Below are 24898 nucleotides of genomic sequence, written 5' to 3'. Positions count from 1 at the left end.
TTTTTAGTATCAACTTATTTTTCAATTGCCACCAATTTTAATCTTTAACCTCATGACTTTTTGACAACGGACACCGCGCGCTGCACAGTGCGGTTTTTTGAACTAAAACGTGGTCATAAATGAAATTTCTCAATTTTGCCCTCCAGGATTAACCTTATGTTACATAACAGTTAGATAAATAAACAAAGTAAGTCTATCTATAAATTGGTCAACCCGGTTCATGAAACTGTTAGTTGAAACTTACACTATTTGGATAAACACAATTTTTTTTTTTGGGTTTAAAAAAAAAAGTGAATTTTTCTTTTTTTTTTTAACTGAAAACTGTTTTTTGGTGAATAAATTTGATATGGATATTTACAATCAAGATATATGTATAGTATTAAAAAAAAATTTATTTGTATACCTATACGCAACTCTATTCATTCATTTTTAAAACTTAATTTCTCAAAAACTATTTTTTCAAACTTGAGTCAAAAAAAAAAAACAAAATAAAAAATAAATAATTAGCTTTTTAAGAAAAGATATAGCACAAAATTGTGCGTGCTCTTTATATTTTTAATGATTTTTTTTCCCGGCTGATCGAGGGGTAAGAACTTAAGTGGGTTTTACTGTACCAGGAAAATGAAAATTTTTCCATCCAAAAAACTTTTTAGTCATTTGGTGCATATTTGATGTGAAAAATATGTTTAAATATTTTTGGCCAGGTTTTTGACCAAAATACCGCACTGTGCGCCGCTTGAACTACTTATAAAAAATGTGAAGGGAAAACAACCTTTTCAATACTTAAGTAGGTATGTATATTTAAAGTTGTGCTAGTGGTTATCTAAACAATGCAACAAATAAATATTTAATTAGCCTCCGTTTGTAAATATACTGAAGTTCAAAGTCATTAAATCAATAAAATAACTACCACTTTAAACAAATAATGGCTAGCTTCTGTCAATTAAAAATGCAACTCAAAACATCAATTGAATGCTTTCTATAAAATATTGAAAATTCTTAAATAAAGGGCCTCAAGGCTGATTTGACATTCAAATAGAAACTCAAAGGCTTACAACGAAACGAATTGTGTCAGCAGAAGGCTACCACAAGGCGGAGTCTTTTCCCCACCATTGTTGTTAAAGATCAATAAAAACTAAATCACAAAAACTTTGTATGCTAATGCAAATATTTATTAAATGTTCATATTAATAAACAAAATTACGTTGCCAAATTATTCCTCACTTTCAGCAGAACTATTGGAATTCTGCTTATCTTTTTCAGCTTCCCGTTGATCTCTAACTTCTTGGATATTGTTCAACAATGTGTATCTTTCACGACCAATTTCACTCAAAAGTTGAGTTAAAGAAGTCTCACCATCCAAATGCAACCTATCCAATTGATCTAAATCACTAACAATAGCACTCAACAATGCTGAATTGTGTGCTAGATTTGGCAAAACTCCTCTCGTATTTTGATGGCATTGATAAATTTCTTTGAAATCAGTCTTAGAAACAATCAAACATTTTCCAATATTTTCTGCAAGACTATCAACCAATGTACTTAACTCGTCAGCTAGTTTGTCAGCACTTTCTTCCAAATGTTTTCCTTGTGTAAACATATTATCAAATAGTTCAATAGATGATGCAATATATTTGCTGACAAATTCATCGATAAGTTCATTGATTTTCGAAGGTAATTCACTTTCATCGACATCGCGTTGCAAATTCAGTCCGTCAAATATGGCATCGAAGGAATTTTGCAAGTTGTTGATTTCTTCCAAAATATTATCGGAATTCTTCATTCGATAACTCAAATAGCGAATATTCCTTAGAGTATTGAAAATTGATTGATAAACTCGTCTGCTAACGCCATAATACTGGGTTGTGTCGAACAATGCATCGATTTTAATTGACAAAATGTCAATTTTGCTGGGATTTTCTTGCAATGTCAGTAATGAATTTGTTATGTTAGCAAAGTCCTCGACAAAGGCTGCTTGGGAAGAAGCAACCACAAGAATTACTCCAAGAAAAGCAAAGGCTTTCATTTTTAAAACACACGGAACACGGTAAGAAATTGTAAGTTTAGATTTGTTTCACGTCAACTGATGAATGTTGGTACGGAATTGACCATTTTATACACATTTAGTTGATACTTGAAAATTTTAAAAATTGTGTTTTTTTGTTATCAGCTTTTGTAATAGAACTAGAGATTCAATGTTTTCACTGTCAAGAACATTTTTTGTATTGGAAAAGAATGTTGATTTTTAATTAATTTTTCAATTACTCGTCGATACCGACGAGTGTTGTTCAGATTTTTCAAATTCTCAAATTCTTTGTATTTATGTTTTATTTTCATGAAAAACGATAGGTAGCTTGCTCTCTTATTCACCAGTGTCCTGCCACAACTGGTAAATTGGTTCCAAAATTATTAAACTTGCAGTTAAAAAAAATGCACGACTGGGTCGCACGAATTTTTTCTTAGGGTTCATGACTTTTTATAAAGAAAATTGGTAGACTATGAAGGTATCTACTTCATACATAAAAACAAAATAACAATTTTTTTTAAATGCATTTTCAGAAAAAAAAAATTTCACAATCGTTAGAGCCCTTTTTTAAAAAACTAATTTTCTATAGATTCTGGGAAAAAAAGTTTTAAAATAAAATTGTTATGCCATCTCGTAGAAATTACTAATAAACATCTAAAACCAAAATTTCAAAAAAATTCAGAGCGCGTTTTTTGATTTTTTTTTAATTCAAAAATTATTTAAATATAAATTGTTCTTAACGTAAATCTGGGAGATCTAGCTTTTTTAATTAAAATGTTTCCCCATAAAAATAAGATGATTTTCGACTTAAATTAAGTGGATTTCTTTTAAATTTGCCCATTCAAGAAATTAAGAAGATTTGTTGGCTTAATTTAAGGTGCAAGTCATCTTGGCAAAAATCCATGACAGAAATCCGCTTAATTTAAAGTGGAATCCACCTGTTTTAAGGTGTGTTTTTTTTTTTGTAGCTTCATTCAGAAACAATGAAGTCAATGTGATTGGAAAAGGTTAAATATTCTTTTTTTTCATAAGTCTGGCTAATTAGTTTTCATCCAGGCTATAAGAAAAGATAATTAGAAATTGACTTTGATAAAATTTAAACAAAGGCATTTTGACACATTAAGATGAATGTTGTTTGCTTCATATCAATCAAAAAGTCAATTCAAGCTATTTTGTTTTTTTTTTTTTTTATAAATTAGTGTTTTTAAGAGTTGACATGATACCTACTGATAAAAAATTTTTATGTTTTTTCATACATTTTACATTTGAAATTATTAAATATATGTAGGAGACAAAACAATAGTGGTCTCAAATGGCTACCTTGATGAACGCCAGAAGTGACAAGGTGGATTATTATGATTGTTATGAAACAATGGAGGCAAATTTCAGTCATTATTGTTAGGATAATAACACTGTGCTAGTTAAAAAAACCGACAGATGGCGCTCCTATCTACTAAATATAATTCGAGTATGCTGAATACGATGGCTCAGTTAAGAAAGATTTTGGCCTTTGAAATTTTCTGTTTCATATATATTTAGCATTGACTTAATTTGGAAGAGATTATACCTATTCGATAACACACCCACTAGAGTGCTTCTTAAAAATCAATTTTCGAAATTTTAATGAGACACCCTTTCATTTTGTTCTTCCTACCTTAAATATAAATTGGGAAATTTTTGCGGCAGTTTACACACGTTCTAGGGGTCGCTATCACAATTCAAAGTTTTGAAAAATACACCAAATTTTGTTTTTTTTTTCTCCGAAAATTTTAAAATTTGTGATCGGAATTAAGTAATTTATATTAAATCTTTAGCTGTTTTGAATGAAATTTTGATAAAAATACAGCGGAATAAAAATGACGTTTAATTTTAAATATTTTTGAATTGGACATTTTTTTTTGTGTTATTCTGTAGAATAGCTAACTAAGTGATCTTTCTTAATTGAAAAATTCAATGTTTTTATCCAATTGTTTATGAGCTTAATACCTTTATTCGTCAGTTAACTGACTGTTTATTAGAAGATTGAAAAATCGGGTCTTAAGCTTAAATACTTTGTATTGTAACAAAAAAAAATTTGTCTTTTTTTTTACTTTAAAACGAGAAAAAAATTAAAAAATCAATTTTTAAATCGTGAATAACTTCTTCAGAACTCAATTTAGGGAAAATTACTATGAGACCTTTTTTGTAGAGAATTAAATTTCCTATAAGAATCTGTCATGGTTTTATTTTTCTATTCACTTATTTGCTCATCACAAAATTCCAAAGTGAAACAGTCAAATTGAAAAAAACACTTTGATTTAAAAAGCTTAATTACTCGAATACGGCTCGTCTGACGAAAATTTTCAATCAGATCTTTTTTATAGGAAATTTAATTTTATATTAGAAAAAATGAACAGAAATTTTTTTTACTTTGATCGTCTAGCAGTTCTGTTGTAACACATCATTTCATGTATAAAAATAAAAAACACCGATGATAGACCTCTTAAAATTATTTTTAACGGCTCAAATTTTCACCAAATTTTTTTTTCATCATCCTGAACAAGATTTTCGAAGTAACTTTCACAAAAAAAAAATATTTTATTTTTTTGGCCCAGTCTAGCAGGGGGTATTAAAAAATCGAAAAAAACCGAATTCAAAATTTTCTTGATAACTTCCATATACAAATATTAGCAAAAATACTTGTCTGTGTTTTTTTTTTGTGTTTGTCAGTTTTTGCTTTTAAGCTATTTTTTTCCTACCAATACATTAATTTTATATGTAAAGTTTTCATTTTCGAAATAATTGGATATACAAAAATACGTTTGATCTAGGTAAAAAGTGTGAACTCATCAGTTTTATACTTACTTTTATTAAAACCACAACAAAAAAACCACTGTGAATTCTCGATTGTCACCTGAAATATCATGAATATTCATTATAATACACGAAATGATATGAATCATTTTACAGAATTACATATTTATAAGAGGTAAACAGCTTTTCAACTCTACAAAGTACTTAAAGCTATTATGATAGTCGTAATTAAAACAATATAATAAATAAATAATAATAATTAATCAGTTTGTTAATAAAATATAGTTCATTAAAAAACAATTTAATTTAATTTCTTGATAGTATAATGTCGTTTAAAGTATATTTATAACTATAACACATTGAACGTTTAATCGCTTTTGTCGCCGATTAAAAATGCAACTCTCATCACATCAATTTAATTCTTTCTAGAAAATATTGAATCTACTTGAAGAAGAGAGAACGTCATAGGTGGATTTGACAGTAAATTTATTTTAAAGGCATAACATATAAATGAAATTTCTACTGAAAGAGTACTGGAATTTCCTTGGTTCCTCTCATGAGTATTAAAACAAAAGGACCAATATTGATTCCTGGTATATTTAACTTTATTTTATGATTAAATATGCCAGATGTAAAATAATCCCAAAAATAATCCCAAAAACTGACGTTCATAGCTAATTTGGAGTTAAATCGTTCGAACAATAATTAAAAATTCAAAGATTTCACTAGGTGTAATTCTTGACCAAAAACTGCCTAAGTAAAAATTTAACTTGTTTAAGGTTCAATCGAATCTATTTTTTGACTTGATTAGATAAGCATTAGATTAGTTTATTTTTTTTTTTTTTAAATTGAATTTAAATTAATGTTATAAATTACTGTTAAGCATGGTTTGTTGCCTTCTGACTTGTGTAAGAAGAAGGACAGGTCTTATGGAAATCATTTTGGCGCAAATTACGGAATTTGCTCAAGACCTTTTTTCACAGGCATTCCACAAGCTAATAGCCAGCGTAAAACGACCTTATGGAAACGTTTTTACAAAACAACGAAACATTTTAGCGAGGCTATAGCTTCGCTAATGAAACTATAACTTGCATTGAATGTTAATAAGGCCTTATAAAGGTTTTTACCTATAAGATGTTGAATTTATGAATAAATAAAAAAGATTTTATTGAATTTTCTTTTAATTTTTTACTATTTTGTGTTTTCTTCTTTTTTGGCGATTTTAATGCTTTTTCTGTTGCTCTGAAATGGGAAAAATTTTATTTTAATTGAAAAAGAACATATTTTTTTAATTTCAAAGGCCATGAATCGATCCCACGTACCTCCGCATTCCAGTGCAGCACTCTACCAGTAGACCATGATTGAACAATTAAGATGAGTGAAAATTAGGGAGCTAATTGATACTTCACATTCAAATGCAATGTGTTTTTCGAATGCACCAGAATTTTAAGAAAAAAACATTGCATACTTATAGGAAGACGATATTGCATACTTAAAAGATAAAAACATTGCATACTTAGAAGAACCTCTTGGAACAGGTCTTAAAGAGGCATTCTGTCCTTGAAAATACGAGGCTTCTTAGAATGGAGACCTTCTTTCTTTCCAAAATGGTTGACTTGCGTAATTAAGCCTTAAACTAAACCATTCAAATACAAGCTATAGCTTGTCGAATCGACCTTATGAAAGCCAAATTGTTACTTATGTGAGCTGTAAGCTAAACATTGAAGAACAGGTCAAGAAGGCGAGCATTGTTACTACATATGCCTTTAAAAAAAAATTTGGAAAAAATAAAGTCTCAAATCAAAGTTGCAAAGAACAGCAATCGTAGGGACTGGTGCTCTCCTAACGTGTCTAATTGAGGCACTTAGCATTTGCCCCTAGAGCTACAGATATCAGGTATTCTGCAGTGCTTAAGATTAAGATAAACCAGTTTTTGTGACGAGATCCATTTAAAGGGCGACCACCAATTGATCTGCATCTGGGTCATTTTAAAAACTAGATTTAAGTTGACTGCTGGCGAAAGCTGTTTGATCTAATCGAAAGCAGCCACTTAAAACTGTTTGATTGCCGGCGATTTTATTTTGATTTTCCAAAAATTGTAATAAAAGATCTATAAAAACTAAAACACAAAAAAAAAAAAAAAAAAAAAAACAATTTATGCTTATCAGAATATTTATTTATAATTCATATTAATAAACAATAATTGATTCAAACAAAATTGCTTTGCCAAGTTTATTTGATACTTTTAACAGAATTATTAGAATTCTTCTTATCTTTTTCAATAATTTCAACAATTTCCCGTTGATATCTTAATTCTTTGATATTATTCAACAATGTATATTTTTCATTACCCATTTCACTCAGAACTTGATTGATAGAAATCTTACCATTCAATTGAATACTACCCAATTGATCCAAATCACTACGAATAGCACTCAACAATGCTGAATTATGTACTAGATTTGGCATAACTTCTCTAGTATTCTGATGGCATTGGTAAACTTCTTTGAATTCAGTTTTGGGAACAATTAAACATTTTCCAATATTTTCTGCTAAAATATCAATCATTTTAATTGATTCATCAGCCAGTTTCTCAGCACTTTCTTTCAACTGTTTTGATTGTACTAACATATTATCAAAAAGTTCAACAGAAGATGCAATATATTTGCTGACAAATTCATCGATAAGTTCGTTGATTTTCGAAGGTAATTCAGTTTCGCGTTGCAAATACAATTCATCGAATATGGCATTGAAGGAAACTTGCAATTTGGTAATACGATCGAATTGTGTCACACGATCAGTCAAATATTCAAGATTATCTAGAAATTTGAAAATGGGGTTATCGTTATTTGTGTAATAGCCATATTTCGAGGAGGTATCAAGCAGTGCACCAATTTTGATTGACAAAATTTCAAGTTTGCTTAAGTTGCCGTCCGATGTGATCCATTCTGAATTTTTTTTCGTATACTCCTCGAAAAGGGTTGCTTGGGCACAAGCAACCACGAAAATTACTCTGATAAATATAAAAGCTTTCATTTTAAACACACGGTTAGAAATTATAGGTAAGTTTAAACTTGTTTTACTTCGACTGATCGATCGTTTGTTCTGAATTGACCATTTTATACTTACTGAAGTTGATACTTGTTATCTATTAACAGCTTTTATTATCAATGTTTTCATTGTCAAGAACACTCTTGAATTGCATTGGAAAGGAATGTTGATTTTAAATTAATTTTTCAATTACCTACTCTTTGATACCGATTTGGGTTTTTTTTTTATCAAATTCTGCAAAATAAGTTTGCTGGGGGGTGAAACTAATAAATTGCAATCAAAAAGGCGTTGTCTCTGCGTTTCGAAATATGAATATTTGAAAAAAAACTTACTTTTTAATTGTATTTTTGAGTGGTTTTTTATTTTTAGCAATTTTTTGGAGCGTTCAGTTCAGTTTGAAATTTCGACATGGCTTTGAAAAATTCTTATTTCTTTTCTAAGCATTGTACAGATATGATTGAAGCATCATATTAAAGCTAAAATAATAAGCTTTCAGATGATATAAAATTTTTAATAGGCTGTCATATAAAAAAATGGACTTTAAGGTAATGGAAGAAAAAAAATTTGATTTTTTGCTTTTTTTATGAAAATTATTTGGTTAAGACATGATTGATAAGAATATTGTGAGCTAAAACAATAGGCTTTCAGATGGTAGAAAACTTACTATATTTTGTCATATGAAAAAATGGATTTTTATGTGATGAAAGTGATTTCTTCAATTTTTTCATACAAAAATGATGGTATACCTTTTGCAAGTTGTAAAAATTTTAGTGCCTATTGTTTTATTATTTTGAAGAATTATTAAGCTTTTAAATAGTATAATTTTTTTTGTAGTAAATTTGACAAAAATGATGGTCTAATGCATATTTCAAATAATCTAAATTCTAAATGCATGAATTAATGCAACAAAGCATTAATTTCATCTTTTCCTCTGTTTTTTTTTTTTTTTTTTTTTTATTTTATCCTCACAAGAATCAACATCAACTTCCAAAGAGACACCATAAAAGTAAATTCCCTGACATAATTTATACGATTACACAATAAGTAAATAAATCAAACGTAATGTGTGGATGTTTTTTTTTTTTTTTATTCAAAATCAACGATTTCCGGTTGGGTGTGGTGTGTGTTTGTGTAAAATTCCAGTCTCTTTCTCTGTTGCCAATAAAATTCCCACATGAAACAAGGAAACATTTACCAATACTTGATAAGAAACATTTTTATATTTTTATGCTGGTTTAATTTTTTTTTTTTTCTGTCACCAAAAAATGTACCTACACACAGGACCACACTATAGATTTTCTAGAACTTAAAATTAAATGTTCCACCTGAGTCGTATGGTTTTGCTTTAGATTTAGATCATTGTTCCCAATAAGGTCAAAAATGGTTTTTACATTATTTGAAAATGGCAAAGCGAAAGAGAAGGTTATAAGAAGGTTAGTTTGTATGCGTAAATGTTTGTTCCCTCATAATTTCGAAACTACTTATCATAGTTTAAAAATTAAGTATTTTTAAAAGCATTCTGTTTGACAGCTGGCTATAGACTATATAAACATTTTTAGTATACCCCCCTCTAGAAAGGTATAAAAATAATTTATTAAAAACAATAACTTTTTATGAAATAAGTGAAAAATTTACTTTCAACAAATAAAAGTCCATTTTTGTATATGAAAACTTACAATAAATTTTATAATATCTGAAAGCCTGTTGTTTCAGCTCAAAATATTTACATCAACCATGTCTGTACGAAATCTACAAAAAGAGCTAGAATTTTTTGAACCCAATCAATTTTCAATAAAAAAAGGAGGAAAATCAATCTTTTTTTCTTCCATTACCTTTTAGTCGATTTTTTTAAATGACAATCTGCAATAAATTTTATATCAGCTTGGCTGGTCGTCGGCAATAGATTTCCAAAAGTGCTTTGTGGTATTTTTGAAGTTTTTCAATTTAAAAATGTGTAATGTGTAGCTTGTAGGTAATGTACCGTTATGAAAGTTAATATTTTCAGCATGCTCAATTAAGTAAAACTATATTTGTCTGCTATAGATCAAAAGATATAACGTATCAAAAAAAAAGAACATAATTTTACCGTTATCTCAAAATTGTGTAGGTATACAAAACTGGTTGAAATTTTATAAAATAAAGTCTTGCCTTTTAAACAAATAACAGTATTTATTTATCAGTTAAAAAAAAGAGAAAAATAAAAAACGGTTAAAAATGGCCAAAAAACTTTGGGCAAAAAAAATTATTTTTCCCGTTATTTTGCCAAAAATCATTTTAGTATTCAAATTTCGCACATGCATGCACATTAGAGTGACCGCAAGAAATCGATTTTCGAAATTAGGTCGGGGGAACCCCATAAAATGTTCCGCCTTTGCAGATTTTTAGATAGCCAAAATTTCAGCTCGATTGGATAACTCTAAATGGTGCCGACACTCGCTCAAAGTATCAAAAATCTCTGTTTTTTCACTGTTTTTCGAAGAAAATTAGCTCTAGCTCCCAAACAGATCGGGTTATTTTCACTTTTTATATATTTAATTAAAGGTAGTGTTGCTACACATAATTCAGATGCTAAATTTGTTTAGTTTTACCAAAAAAGAAAAATATTGTCATCAGTTTAAATTTTCAGTACTTATGTACCTCAAAAAGAGCTGAAGTGCAAACTCGATTTAAAATGAAACTTTTTTTTTAAACTGTTTTATTTAAAAAAACGAAACACTTAACAGAATTCTAAGGCTGTGTGTGAATTGCGTTAAATAGTTAACACTGTGTAAAATTTTTGACACTATTGAGGTGAACAAAAAAAATTCAGCTTTATGGCTTATTGTTTAATATTTTTCTCTGCCTCTTTTCTGCTATGAAACTCCTTTTTAATAAAAAAAAAAAACAAAACAAAACCATCTGCAAAAAAAATTTAACTCAAATTTAACCAGGTCCCAGAGCCCAATAAATTTTTAACAGCTGAAAATTTTTTATTCACCTCAACAGTGTCAAATATTTTACACTATGTGAACTATTTTACGCAATTCACACACGGCCTAAAAAACAAAAAAAAATAACATCGTGTTACATTTCTTATACATAATAAATGAAGTAAATACTAAAAAAATTTAATCAACAGATTTACAAAGTAGTTTTGGAAGCATCAGGATACAATTTTCGGCACTCACTGACTACTTGAAGTACATATTGTTTTTGTTCCTCATCTTTAGTTAAAAGGTTATTAAAATCCGTTATTAATTTGACTCCTCTTTCTGTCATGTCATTTACGACTTTAAGTGATTGCACTTTTTTAAAGCCTTCTTTAAAATGCGGGTTTTCGGGCCAAAGATTTGGAGGTTCTTTGAGAAAACTTGTGTCTATTTTCAATCGGCTGAAAAAGTTCAATGTTTCTTTGTTCACAATATTTTTTAACCCTGCTGTGACAAATTGTTCATCTTCATGTGTCTGTAGCTTTGGATTTACTATTCTGTTGGTTTCCGTTTCACTGGTTTTCAAAATTATGTTGGCCGTTTCTAATTTTGTTCGCCATCTGGTAAAGTTAGGTCAAAGAACGCCAGACCTGCCTGCTCTGAACTCAAATACCATAAATGGTTTGAGAATTTAGCAAGAGCCTTCTCTGAAATATCTTTGTCTATCTTGCGGTATTCAATGCAATTACGCAAAAGATCAAGATCTTGTTTAGGAGCCAGATAAGCTCTTGGGGCATTAAACCAAGCAAAAGTTTTTTCTTGTTGAATGTAAGTTTGATTTTGAAACTACAAAGTCAATTGGATTTTGCCCTAGTGCTTCTATTGTAGCTATAATTATGCGAGAAGCATTTCTATCAGATGCCTTACATCGATCCAATAACAAAGAAAGTTTCATTGTTAATAGCTCTTTCACCCCACGACTATACCTCATACTTTTGCTACCCGAGGGCCCAGAGATAGAGAAACATCCATTCTATCCCTATCCGCAGAATAAAACAGTTAAAAAAAAGTTTAATTTTATATCGAGTTTGCACTTCAGGTCTTTTTGTGGTAAGTACTGAAAATTTAAATTGATGACAATATTTTTCTTTTTTAGTAAAACTAAACAAATTAAGCATCTGAATTATGTGTAACAACACTACCTTTAATTAAATATATAAAAAGTGAAAATAACCCGATCTGTTTGGGAGCTAGAGCTAATTTTCTTCGAAAAACAGTGAAAAAACAGAGATTTTTGATACTTTGAGCGAGTGTCGGCACCATTTAGAGTTATCCAATCGAGCTGAAATTTTGGCTATCTAAAAATCTGCAAAGGCGGAACATTTTATGGTTCCCCCGAAAAAAATTCGACAAAAAATTTTTTCTATGGGAGTTGCGGTCACTCTAATGCACATGGCCACTATCCTATAAGTTTGAGATTTTTTGAATGCTCCAAAAAATTGTTAAAAATAAAAAAAAGCGAAAATTAACCCTTAAAAAAACTACGTCTTTTTCAAAAATTCATATCAAAACCCAGAGACTAAAAAACTCGTTTTAGATTGCAAATCTTTGATTTTTCATTATCTTTCGAATGGCATTTTTCAAATTGTCAAAAAAAATTTTCCCTATCCAGAATCACAACTTTGTTAAAGGACTTCCACATGTTTTAGTTTTAAAAAACCGTTTATAACTTGGTTTTGAATTTTTTAAATAATTTTTTCAATACCTTTGTTAGCCTAAAAATAAATTTATCTATCTCTCTCTCTCTCTAATGAAACATGTTGGTAGCAAAAGCCAAAATGGCAGTGGCTTAGCATCCTTTGAGTGGTGAAATTTTGAATAAATTTTCTATATTCTTGGGAGTTTATACACAAAACGGTCGAAAAACTAAACAACTGCGTAACTAACAACTGCGTTACCACACATTTATATTTTTATTAAAAAATCATATAATTAAGTTCTCTAATACGTCTATTTAAAACTAAAGTTTTCAACGTATGTCTCACAGAAATATTATTTTCAACTAAATATTCTTCATAGTTTATATGACTGCATTACCAAAAATAAAATTGGAGCAGTAACGCAGTAATAAATATCTAGTTATATCGTAAGTATGACTTTAATTGAATAACACATTGAAAAAATGTTGTCACTTTCAAACTTGTTAGCATAAAAACTGTGTAGAAGAATAACAATAATACAAATTTTGTCTAAACTAATCTTACAAATGCTGTAACGCGGTGGTAACGCAATAAACACTTGTTTCTCTTTCAATGACTTTGAAGCTTTGTATTTTATAAAGGTTATTTAATTGATAAAGTGCAGCTAAGATTTTTCAGGATACTCTCTGCGACAACAATAAAATTTGTTTGAAAAACAACTGCGTTACCAAGATCGACGACAATACTACAGTGATTTTAAAACAACTCAATCAAAATTTGACTTCGAGCGCCTAACAAGTCCTTACAGTCAATACGTACTTCAGTATGGTATGGTATCATAAGTTTTAGCACTGCGTTACCCAATAACTCTCGAAGAAAGAACACAATATGTAATTATTATCTTTATCACATACGACTGCCAGGTATAACTGATGTAGGCAGAAATATATATTTCTTTGTATCTTATATCAATGTCAACTCCTTTCCAAAGACAAGATATATCTTACCTCCAAACACAAACAAAAAAAATGTTAAATAAAAAAGGAATTTAAAACCACTTTGTATCTCAACTGAACCGGAAAAGATATAAAGCCATACACAATCACTGTAGTGTATTTGCAACTTATTGGTGGCAGAATGGCAAAAGTGCGGTGGATGGCGACGACGACGATGGCGACCCCCGACCTAATTGCACACCCAACGTCACAGCGCCAAACTAATAATAATTGCTGCCACCTGCACAGCACATGTTTTGAGATTTTTGTCGAAGCTGGAGCAAACGATGGCGAGTGCCATAAGTATAAAACTGAAAACCAGACCAGTGCCAGTGCCACACTTCCCGACCCGAACTATACGAATTTTGTATTTACGAATTGCGATTTTTTTTTTTTTTTCAACTATAGCAACAACGCAGATATCCGTCGTCGTCTATATTGTATCTATGCACTGTGCCCTCAATCAATTACATTATTATTCTGGTGCATTCCGCAATATGGGGGAGCTCTGAAAGCTAACAACATTTCAGAAAGAAATGCGAACACGTACCACCACTCTCGATTATAGAGATCTTTATACTTTAGCTTAGCTATGCTTGCTTATAGTTACTTGGTGCTGGTGCTGCTGCTGTTTATGCTACCTGCTTCCATCCACATCCACGAATGCAAAGCGTAAAATAGTTCAAGCTCAGTTCAATCAAACTATGAATGTGTAACTAGCTTCTGGGAGGAGATTGCAGAAAATATACAAAAGACAAGGAGGTAGAAAAGTGGACTTAAGTTTCTACAGAAAAATATATATTTGTTCAAATTGGATAAAATGATATGATATTATCATAAGCCATGATGTTCGTTTATAGCTGCATATGCCTGGGATATCAAACAACAATAAATCTTTAAGAGACTGTGCAAAAAGTTTAGACAACCATTAATATTTTATATAAATTTCAGCAAAAATATTGTTCATGGAAGCTATTATTATAAGTCACTGTGGCGTATGCGTACCATTTTTTTTATAAACAATTTTGTTCCATTTTCTGAACATTAGCGTTATTCAAGGGTGAGTCGTAGAACCTAATTAAAATTGGCGATGAACTTTAAAGACGTTATTTATGATTACCTAACTATTTTTTAATGATTCATCCATTTTTTTTGTGCTTTATCCATTTATATTCGAAAATAAAATTCCAATATGAGAAACTGATTTTAAAGTTCAAACACTACCATTTAGTTAACAAACACGTTAACTTGCATATACAAAAAAATTTTATGAAATTCAACGCAACTTTTTAAGAAATATTAAATCATTCTTCCTCCCGAGCTGGACGCTTCAAAGAAGTAACAAGCTTCTTTTTAAATCACATATAAAAGCAAAGCTTTAAGAAATGAACGTAAGCCCTTAAAAAAATATAACTAATTTTTCAAAAAAAAAAAAAATTCTTTAAAATATCAAAGAAAGTGAAAAAAAAAACGGTTCTAATAAAAGATACCTAGATTCCTATCGTGCTGAAATTCCCCGTCTTGGTTTTAATGTTTTTTTTTTTTGCTTGATGACAACAAATTCAGTCATGCTGTAGAAAATCCACGATTGGGTACCACGAACTTGATCTTAGAGTTTAAGTTGATTTAATTTTTAGTAAAATTTGGTAAATTTATATACATATATGGAATGTAGTTAAAAAAAATTCATTAACAAAAATTTTCTTCAAAGGAAAAAAAAATTTTAAATAGTTAGAAACGTCTAAAAAAATAAAATGCACGACTGGGTCGCACGTACTTGCTCTTGCAGTTCGAAACACTTTAAAGTTAGTTTACTTGTACATTTTAAGAGCTGGCTCTATATAAATTTTAAAGACATTTTGTTGATGTTGGGAAAGAGCCGACATTTACATGGAGCCAATTTTTTTTGTTATTTGACTTTTTTGAGAAAACTAAAAATGCAGTTTTATTGCAATTGCCTCAAATATTACGTCTGGCAAAGTTCAATCAAAAACTTTAGAGCCGTTTTCGAGTAAATTGGCTTGTAGTGAAAAATGTGTATGGGAGGTACAATTTTCTAAGCGAGATATAAAAAACAAAAAATAACCAGCTTACAGAATTCCATAAAAATCATCTGTACGAAATTTGAAGAAAATCAGTCCATCCAATTAGGCTGTGGAAATGTGTACAAATGGACGCACAGACGCACGAACGGAAGACCCACTTGGTTGATTTTGATTTAAACCTAAATTTTTTTTTTTCGACACGAAATCAACTTTTATACTATAGAGCAAGTTAAAATTAGTATAAATTATTTTTTTGAAAATTAATGTAAAGTTGGCATATCATTAGGATAAACACCTAAAACCAAAATTTCAAAAATGCACAAAGTCGTGGTTTTAAAAATTTGATAAAAAAAATTAAATTTTTTGTTTTCAATCAAAATGTCTACGTTATCAAAATTGTATCTTTGATTTATATTAATAAATGCTTCCGTATGAAAAATATCGTTTAAATAAAATTAGACGGGGGAAATTAAGAATTAAAAAAAATGGTTCTATCGCTGGTACTGATAATGATTTTCAAAAAAAAGTGATTTTCTTCAAACTTGGCGGAATATTGAAGAAATTGGTGGTTTTAGGACCGAACGGTACCTACTTGCCATTTCACCAAAACGAAATTTTCTCAAAAACTTCTCTAACAATTCCGATAAAAAAAAAACGTTTACTGCGGTTTATAAATAAATACCTTCTTTTTATATAAAAACAATAATTTTTGAACCGTCATAAATAGAACCTGCCATAGAACAAATTTTTTAACTTTTAATTTTTTCGTAAACGACTTTACTGATTTCAACAAAAAATTGTGTTACAATAAAAAAAATTTAGCAAGATTTAATATTACAACTTAGTAAATTATTCAAAAAAAAAAAGATTGCAATATAAAAAACAACATTAATTTTTTTTAAATGTATGTGTCCTTTTAAATAGCATACCTACAATTTTTTACTGAAAAAACACCGCTTCAATAATTTTGAAACTTTTTTTGCATTTTTACATAAAGAGTTTAAATATTCTAAGAAACATTTCCATTTAATTTCATAATAATAAAGTTTTCATTCATAAAACCATCAAATTTATGGAAGATACCTACATACTTACAAAAAAAAAACTTGCTTTTGATGGACCTCTTAATAAATTTATTAAAAAAATTTTATCTGAAATAGTAAAATTTTAGCAATCCCTAACTTTTGGCATTTACAGATTTCAATTATATCAACTCTTACATAAGTTATCTTGCATACGAATTTCAACACACAACAAAATGTTTCAAAAAATATATTTTGTATCCATTTCAAGACTTTTTTTGGTCGTAGAAAAATCGGTTAATCGTTTTATTATCCATTTCTACATGTGTAAAAAAAATGGGAATAAGTTTGATAGATAGAAATGTACCTATAGCAAAAAAAAATGTTCTTTTTGATGATAAAAACAGCAAAATTATATTATTATCCGAATTATTTGAGAAATACTAAAATTAAATGATCGAAATGTAAACTTAGACAAAATCATAGATTATTATTTCCTCTTTACAATTACTTTTACTTTATTAAATTTTTATTCTCACCTTAATTGGAAAAATGCATTTTTACATCATCAGCACTTAATTTTATAGACTTTTATGTTTTCTATATTTTGTCAAGAATAGAAAATAGAAGCTTGTTAACGAATAAATTCTTTTCAAAATAGCACTTTGTTATTTTGGTTTTGGCTACCACATAAAAAAATAGTAAATTAAAAAAAAATTTATAAATTAATGACTGCTGTTTTTCTATGAGATTTTTAAAAATCTTTCTCCCTAATCAAGAGTTAAAAAACACTTGTTTAGTTGAACAATATAACTAACTTGGTACTTACTACCCCAATCACGTTTGGCTCACATCTTCTGAAATTTATCTCATCACAACTTCTTATCAACTTTTTGGCCCCACTGTATTATTAAATAAAATATTTCATTTTTAAAAACGTGTTACCCTTGGCACATGGCGCACCACACCACATTAAACCGTGCATATATACATTGAAAGATATTGAATTGACAACCGGACGGAAAGCGGACTGAATTAATTTATTTTCTTCACCCAGAACACTTTTTTTATGAACCATGAAATAGCAATTTTCTTGACCATAACAGAGACAGAGACCAACAACTTCTAGAAGAACATAAATCCAAGCTTCAAACACTCTCAATAAAAATTATTTTTATCTTTTTCTTAGGTATGCGGTTAGTGCTGTGAAGTTATTTCTTTATTTCTCACCCAAGAAAAGCGTGTGCCTTCACGATGATAGAAGAACTGGTACCAACCACTTACCACTCCATGCGGACCTGCCATACCCAGCGGCATAACACTGCAACATTCAGCTTCCGAGATGCTTGTGGTTGGCTTGTTCTGATCGCGTGTCATGGCAAGTGCGGGAGCTGCATAAGGTAATGAGTTGAGTATATGCAACTCATGCCCCTAGGCGTGCTTCTTAGGTATGAATAAGGTGGGGCTAGGAATTTCTGTATAAAATTGTCGCACACTGGTTGACCTTAGTGGGACGGGGAAGTCCAAAAGTGTGCGTGGACCCTTTCTTTTGAGCCCAACCAGAAAAAATGACCTTTCACTTGACAACGATCATTTAAGGAAACCTGAACTCAAGAAAAAAGTGTGTGGTATGCTAAGTAGGTAGCTGCCAAGCCGCATGTTGTGCGTCAATGGCTTGAACTAGAGCTGTCATTAAGAAGGTGTCTTGATGGTGTCTTGTCTTGGCTGGAATGGTGTTAAAGCTGCCACAACTTGAAACTGGACCAACAGACACTTTTTTCTTTTTATATTCTTTATGTCATAAAAAACAACTTTTTTTTGTTTATTTATTATTAGAAGTTGGTTATTTATTCTTTAATGGAAAATGGTTGTTGTTTGGTTCTTGCATCTTTTTCTAGCTCAAAAAGCTTAGAATAGGTGTGGTTCTTTCAATATGCATTGTTTTCTTCCTTTGATTACTTTGCGATGCTAATTTCAGTATAAAAATTGAAACATTTCCATGTTAAAGTCGTAGTCAAAGCTTCTAGCTTCAATTGAACAGTTCTTCGCTGATCTCGCTTAGCACAAAGAAAATCTCAATTCTCAATATGAAAGTGAGTTTTTTTCAAAACCAAATTTTTGAAAACCTTCTAAAACCAACTTTTTTTTTCCTTTTAGTTCGTTATTGTTGCAGTTGTTGTCTTGGCCCTCGCCATGAGTGTACAATCCTCTGTTCTCCCATTGGGAATTGGTTTGGGATTGGGTCACCGTCTTGATGTTGCCGGACATGGACTCTCATACACCGCTGTCTCTGGACCAGCTCTAGTTCCACAAGTTGTTGGTCTTTCAGCTTTGGGACTTCCATCTGTGGCCGTGCATGCTGGTATTCCAGCTGCTGTTGCTGTTTCCCCACACGCTGTTGCTGTTGCTCCACATGTTGTTGCTGGCGGTACTTATGTTGCCCAGACCCGTGGTGCTTCACATGTTGCCCCATTGGCCGGACACATTAACTCAGTGTCGAGTGTGAATGTTGCCCCAGCTCCAGGAACTTTGTAAGAAGTTTTTATTCGTTCAAACAAATGCCAAAAGATAAGAAAAAAAAAAGGAAAATTTTTACATGATTACCTGGTCAAGATGTGTTTTGCTTTTGTTTTGTTGAAGGAAAAAAAAAACAAAAGTAAAACCAAAACAAATATAACTTAAATAATAAACAAAACTGAGATATCCTTTGCTCTGTCTATCATCTCTCCGTCTCTGTCCTATTTTTCTACATTTTTCATACTTTGTCTATCTTTTCTGACTTCATGAAGCAAACCTTTTTAAGGGAAAAAAAATATTGTTTTCTTAGAATTAATAAAAATGTTGAAAAAAAATATTAATTATTTGTTTTGTTATTTTATTTTTAAGACACCTTATTAACTATTCTTTTTCGACGAAACAAAAATCAACCCATCTTAAAAAAATGTTGGCTCAAATTTTTGTGAAGTAATTAAAGGAGTAAAAACGAGAATTTAGAAAATCCAAAAAATTTCGACAAAAAAAAAACTTGAATTCAATCATGCTGATGTAAAAACCCAAAGAAGCAACTGTTCTGTTAACAACTTTATGTTTTTCCAATCCATTATAATTAAAAGCCATTCCCCGTTGAAGAAATGAAAACATAAGACCCTAAACACTCTTCTAAATAACAACAAGTTACTTGACCCTTTGCATGGAAAAGATATTTCTTCATTATTTCCAACTTGTTTTTTTTTTTTCATTTTAGTAAATATTGTCGCCTTGAACAAATCAGAAGTACCAAAAAGTATGCAATTTTATTTATGACTGTGACACTTGGTTTGAAAGACATCTTAAATTTGTAATAAAATGTTAATAACAGATGAATTTTTGTTATGGTAATGTTATTCTACAGAAAAATTTTCCTTTAGTGTTGTTTAATGTTGTGTTTAATGTTTTTTTTTAGCATAGGATAGATAACATAGTTTTTTGTTGAAGCCATTAAAATGGAGATGAATATTTTGAGTTTTTAATGGTTATTAAGTTTATACTTTCTGTAGAATTGGAATGTCTTTAATCTAAACAAAGCCTTATATAACAACGCATACATGGTTTAGGGCAGAATTAGCATAATTTTTAGCAACCGATAACGCAACTGCATACATCTTTTTGAATAATAATGAAAATTGTCAATTTTCAATTGGTGTTTACTTCCGTTGAGTGTGATGTTTCCTTTCGTTGTTGTTCTTAATTTTCCACGTTGAGAACAATAGTAAAACTAAACAAAAATAGACATGTGAGGGACACGAAACACGAGTGATCTCATGTAGAAATTAAACCAGTTATCAGGGTGACGATCTTTGTTAAAGATGGGTGCTGTATACCGCAATTTCATAGCATACTTTTAGCTGGCTATAATAGAAGCCAGTTTCTTTTTAAATTTTTAAGATTTAAAGTGAAGTGTAAAGTTTTTTTTTTTTGTTGCGAAGTTGAAAAAAAAACATCAATCGAAAAGTTTTATAGCTACCCTATGTTGATACAAATTTTAAACTAAAAAATGCTCGTTACATTTTATTCAATCAAGTCAATAAATAATTTAATTTTCCCACAATGAGTTAATCGTTAAAAACTACACAGTTTTTTCTGTTGCGATATTGGTAACCAAGGATTGCCCAGATCTTTGAGCCCAAAATGTATAATTTGTATTAACAAATAAATTATTTTGGCACAGTCAAATGATATTAAAAAAAAATTTATTTACTAATTAATAAGAATTAAATTAGAGCAGGCATAGCCCCAGTTTGTTCACACTCGATTATCTTTTAATCAAGGATTACTCCAAGGGGAATCCTTGATTAAAAGATAATCGAGTGTGAACAAATCGGCCCTTAGAGGGTCACATTTTTTAATACAACTTTTTCTTTTTTAGAATAATATAATTGCTGAGTTAACCTTTTTTGACCATTTTGTAACCATTAAAGATTAAAATCACTTTTTCTGTCTAGCAAATGTTTGCAAAAAGAATACGAATCTATGTATAAGTAGAGTGACGATATCGTTCCTTAATGAAAAGTGGACATCTCTATATTTTATACCTATCAAATTTTATGGATTTGGTCTCATTAAGCCCAAAAATCATATTGGTTCCTTCTAGCAGTTCTAGTTTTGAAAATATATCAAGGGGCACGGTAGTGCCCAGCCAAGTTCTTTAGCAACTTTGGCACTACACCCTTATTTACAGGAAACAACTCAGGCCATTTTCGAACCCCCTCTAACTTCCACACCAAAGATGCCAGAAACTTCACTACCAAGTTCCAAAGTTTGAGTTCAAATTCGTATCAATAAAATTTTGATTGTTCTCTTGACAATTTTTCTTTTAATTACCGATTTTTAAAGTTATTTCAAAAATTGCCAAGTAAACAATCAAAATTTTATTGATACGAATTTGAACCCAAACTTTGGAACTTGGTACACTTTTACATCTCAGTACTTTTTGTGCCAGCATAATTTCAACATAGGAGAACTTGGCTCTTTTTTTAACAGTAATGTTTTTGTTGTGATAATTCTTACTTGTTCTATAGTCAAAACCAACATTACAATGATGGAGAACTCCGAAAACGTGGGTCTCGCAAATCCGTCCGTCCGTATGTATGTCTGTGCTTCCATTTGTACACATTTCATCATCCTAAACGGGTGGACGGATTTTCTACAAATTTTGTACAGATGATTTTTATAGAGTTCTGAATGTTTTTTTTTTTGTTTTTTTTTTTTTTAATCTCGCTTACAAATTTTTCAAATAATAGCAAATTACTCTAAAACGGCTCTAACGATTTAGATTATTAGACATTGCGTGTAATATTCAAAGCAATTGCAACTGCATTTTTAGTTTTTCTCAAAAAAGTCAAATAAAAAAAATTTTATTCATTTAAGAAATTTTCGCCCTAAGTCTCGGCTCTTCCTCAACATCAAAAAAGTTCTTTAAAATTTATATAGAGGCTTAAAATCTACAAGTAAACTAACATAAAAGTGCTTTGAACTGCAAGAGCAAATACGTGTGACCAAGTCGTACATTTTATTTTATTAACATTTACAAGAAAAATGTATATGCATTGATATGTACCTAAGACTAAAGTCCCATAAGAAGTTGTGATGAACTTGTATGCATTTTTATGTAGAATAATATAAAATCAAAGTCAAAGTAGAACTAATGTTATTTTTGGAATAAGCCACCTTCATATAGTCGGAAATAATTTAGCCTGGAAAATGTTTGTCTGTTTTCCAGTGTTATTAATTGCTTTCTCATCATTTTGGAGTTCTAACCACCCCATCTACGATCGTCCGAAGTTATGCCATTTAATTTTTCATATAACAAAGTATTTTTAGAGTTTTTTTTTTTTTCAAAAATTGCAGGAAATGAGTTTTTTAATTTTTTTTTTTAATTAAAAATTTCAAAAACCTAAAAAAAAATTTGGTTCTAATGCTAAATTATCACTCGTCAAATGAAAATTAAATTTCAAAATAATATATAAACCCACTTAAAAAATAATTTTTTTTTCAAGGGGTGAATTTTTTTTCTAAAATCTAAAGAAAATAATTTTGTAGTAAAAAATGATAGTTCACAAAAAAGGGATAGCTCACTGTGAACTCATAGGTATCTGTAAACCAAAATTGATTTTAAATCCTTGGCTCCAAGTTATCTCAGAAACAAAAGAATTCGATTGTAAATTAGGTTTCACTTATGAATAGAGCTTAAAAAGACCTTTCGATGTCTCACTTGATTAAGAGAAACAAATTCACATTGCCACGGGGAAAAATTTAATCGTAAAGTTTTTGGACTTAGTGAACTCTCGGCCATATTCAATTTTTGATAAAAATTATTCAGGCAAAATTTTATAAAACATTTTATTTTCTAAACATTTTATTACAAAATTTTAGTAATTTTGAGTAATTTGCGACATTTTATGTGTTTTTGAAAATTTTGCGTTTGACAATCGAGTCTGAAAAGTTCGGATGTTCATTGGACTCTCATAATTACAGATAACTCTGTTTAAAATCAGAACTACCAGATATTACAAACGGCCTGATATATAAGGTAACTGTACTAAAAAACGACATTTTTGTTAAGTATTAACAAACGAATTTTTGGTTTATGAGACATTTTTCCAAATCTCGAATATGGAAGAAGATTTAAATGCCTTCTATATGTAAAGTGCATTTCTTGAATTTGTAATGTTTCCACTTAAATAAGTCAAAAAAGTTTTACATTTCCTTGAATAAGTATGCAAAAAGACATCAAAAATTCAAGATAAAGAAATTGTAGATCAAATAAAAAACAAAAAAAAACAGCACTAAATTTTTAGTAAAAGTTCTATATTATTTACTATTCCTGAATGAAATTTTGAATAAATTACATGACATCGTTTATTATTATGGCAGCGTCTTTGAGTGTTTTTTTTTCTTTGTCGTACAGAGTGGCGTTTTAATATCCTTTGTCAATTAAATTTACAAGGTTCCTGGAGCTGGGGCAACATTCACTGAAGCAGCAGATTGGATGTGTCCTGGCAATGGAGCTGTATGCACAGCACCACGGGTCTGGGCAACATATGAGGCACCATGCACTGGAACGGCAGCAGCAACGGCAGCATGTGGGGCAACAGCAACAGCAGCTGGAATACCATGAGCTGCTAGAAGTGGACCACCAGCAATGTTAACTGCAGCTGGGAGACCAGCCAAACCGCCCAATCCCAAAACAGCTGGTCCTTGAGCCAACACGGGTCCGGGAACTCCAAGCCCAAGTCCCAAACCGTGAATACCAAGACCGTGAACACCAAGACCCAATCCGGGAATTCCTCCAATGATGGAAGATTGGGCACCCATGGCAAGAGCCAACACGACTACGGCAGCAATGGCGAACTAAAAATAAAAGTTATTAATCCTTTTTTCTTGATATCCAATTTGTAAGAAAATCCTTTTACCTTCATGTTGATTATTTTTGTTTTGGGGGAGTTTGAAAGAACTGTTCAGTGAACGATTTGAGTTAATTCTGATTTGATCTTGGGAATTAGTGCAACTTTTATACCAGCGACATAGAGAACCACACCCTTTCACCATCAACATGTCATATAGAGCAATTCTAACGGCAACCAGGTTGTTGTTTACACAAAAACAAATAAACATAAAGTTTTGCTTAAGCTTGACATTAATATTGCAGTTTGGTTCGACTTGACTCCAAATGATGGTGATCTGATAATCACTATATACTTTGACATGCGGTAGTGCGTAAAACTACAAGAATAGAGCGCTTTGACGTGTTAATTACTGTCGATGGAAATATAATTACAATTAAGCCATAAATAAAAACAATTTTTATTCATATTGTTGAGATATAGTTATTAGTTATTATGAGTATTTTTGCATGGCAACACAAAACTATTGCATTCTGTGTGCACCTAATCAATCAAAACTGCATTAATTTACAAGTTTTGTTTTATTTTTTTTTTTGTTTCACTTAATAAATGACAAAGAATTAATCATACGACCGGAAATTGATAGATAGTGTTGAAAATCAGATAAATTGAAAGTTGTAGATTAATATTGACAGCAGGGGGTTTTCTGTAACTTGCATTCTTTAAATGTATACTCCTTCAATAAGGTATTAGTCTTATGCTTTTATGAAATTGTATAAGAGGTTAGGTTATTCAGCAGCTTTGTACGGCTATTTCATTATTTTATATGAAAAAAAAAATTCGGATTTTACACTTTTCTTGCAGGTTTATGGATAGTTTTTCTTTCAGCCAAATAACGACTTTAGGTTCCTATTCCTAAAGCTCACTCTTAGTTAGGGAATTGTTGTTTAGGCTTCATTTGTCATTCATCATTTA

At 30.3% G+C, this 24898-nt stretch overlaps 2 protein-coding genes across 2 annotated transcripts; one reads left to right on the top strand and one right to left on the bottom strand.

Moving 5' to 3' along the window:
* Positions 1–18497: 18497 nt before the first annotated feature.
* Positions 18498–19399, top strand: LOC129916962 (adult cuticle protein 1-like). Its single transcript, XM_055997235.1, has 2 exons — positions 18498–18634; positions 18699–19399. The coding sequence occupies exons 1-2, from the start codon at positions 18629–18631 to the stop codon at positions 19074–19076; spliced, it is 384 nt and encodes a 127-aa protein (XP_055853210.1). The 5' UTR covers positions 18498–18628; the 3' UTR covers positions 19077–19399.
* Positions 19400–23366: 3967 nt separating this feature from the next.
* On the bottom strand, positions 23367–24126 carry LOC129916956 (adult cuticle protein 1-like). The gene is made up of 2 exons (XM_055997222.1): positions 23993–24126; positions 23367–23930 (listed from the first exon to the last, which is right to left on the bottom strand). The coding sequence occupies exons 1-2, from the start codon at positions 23996–23998 to the stop codon at positions 23520–23522; spliced, it is 417 nt and encodes a 138-aa protein (XP_055853197.1). The 5' UTR covers positions 23999–24126; the 3' UTR covers positions 23367–23519.
* Positions 24127–24898: the final 772 nt, after the last annotated feature.

Source organism: Episyrphus balteatus, chromosome 1 (genome assembly GCF_945859705.1).
Source record: "Episyrphus balteatus chromosome 1, idEpiBalt1.1, whole genome shotgun sequence".
Taxonomy (NCBI): Eukaryota; Metazoa; Arthropoda; class Insecta; order Diptera; family Syrphidae; genus Episyrphus; species Episyrphus balteatus.
Note: the sequence above shows the minus strand (reverse complement) of the source record. Positions and strands in the feature narration are given on the sequence as shown.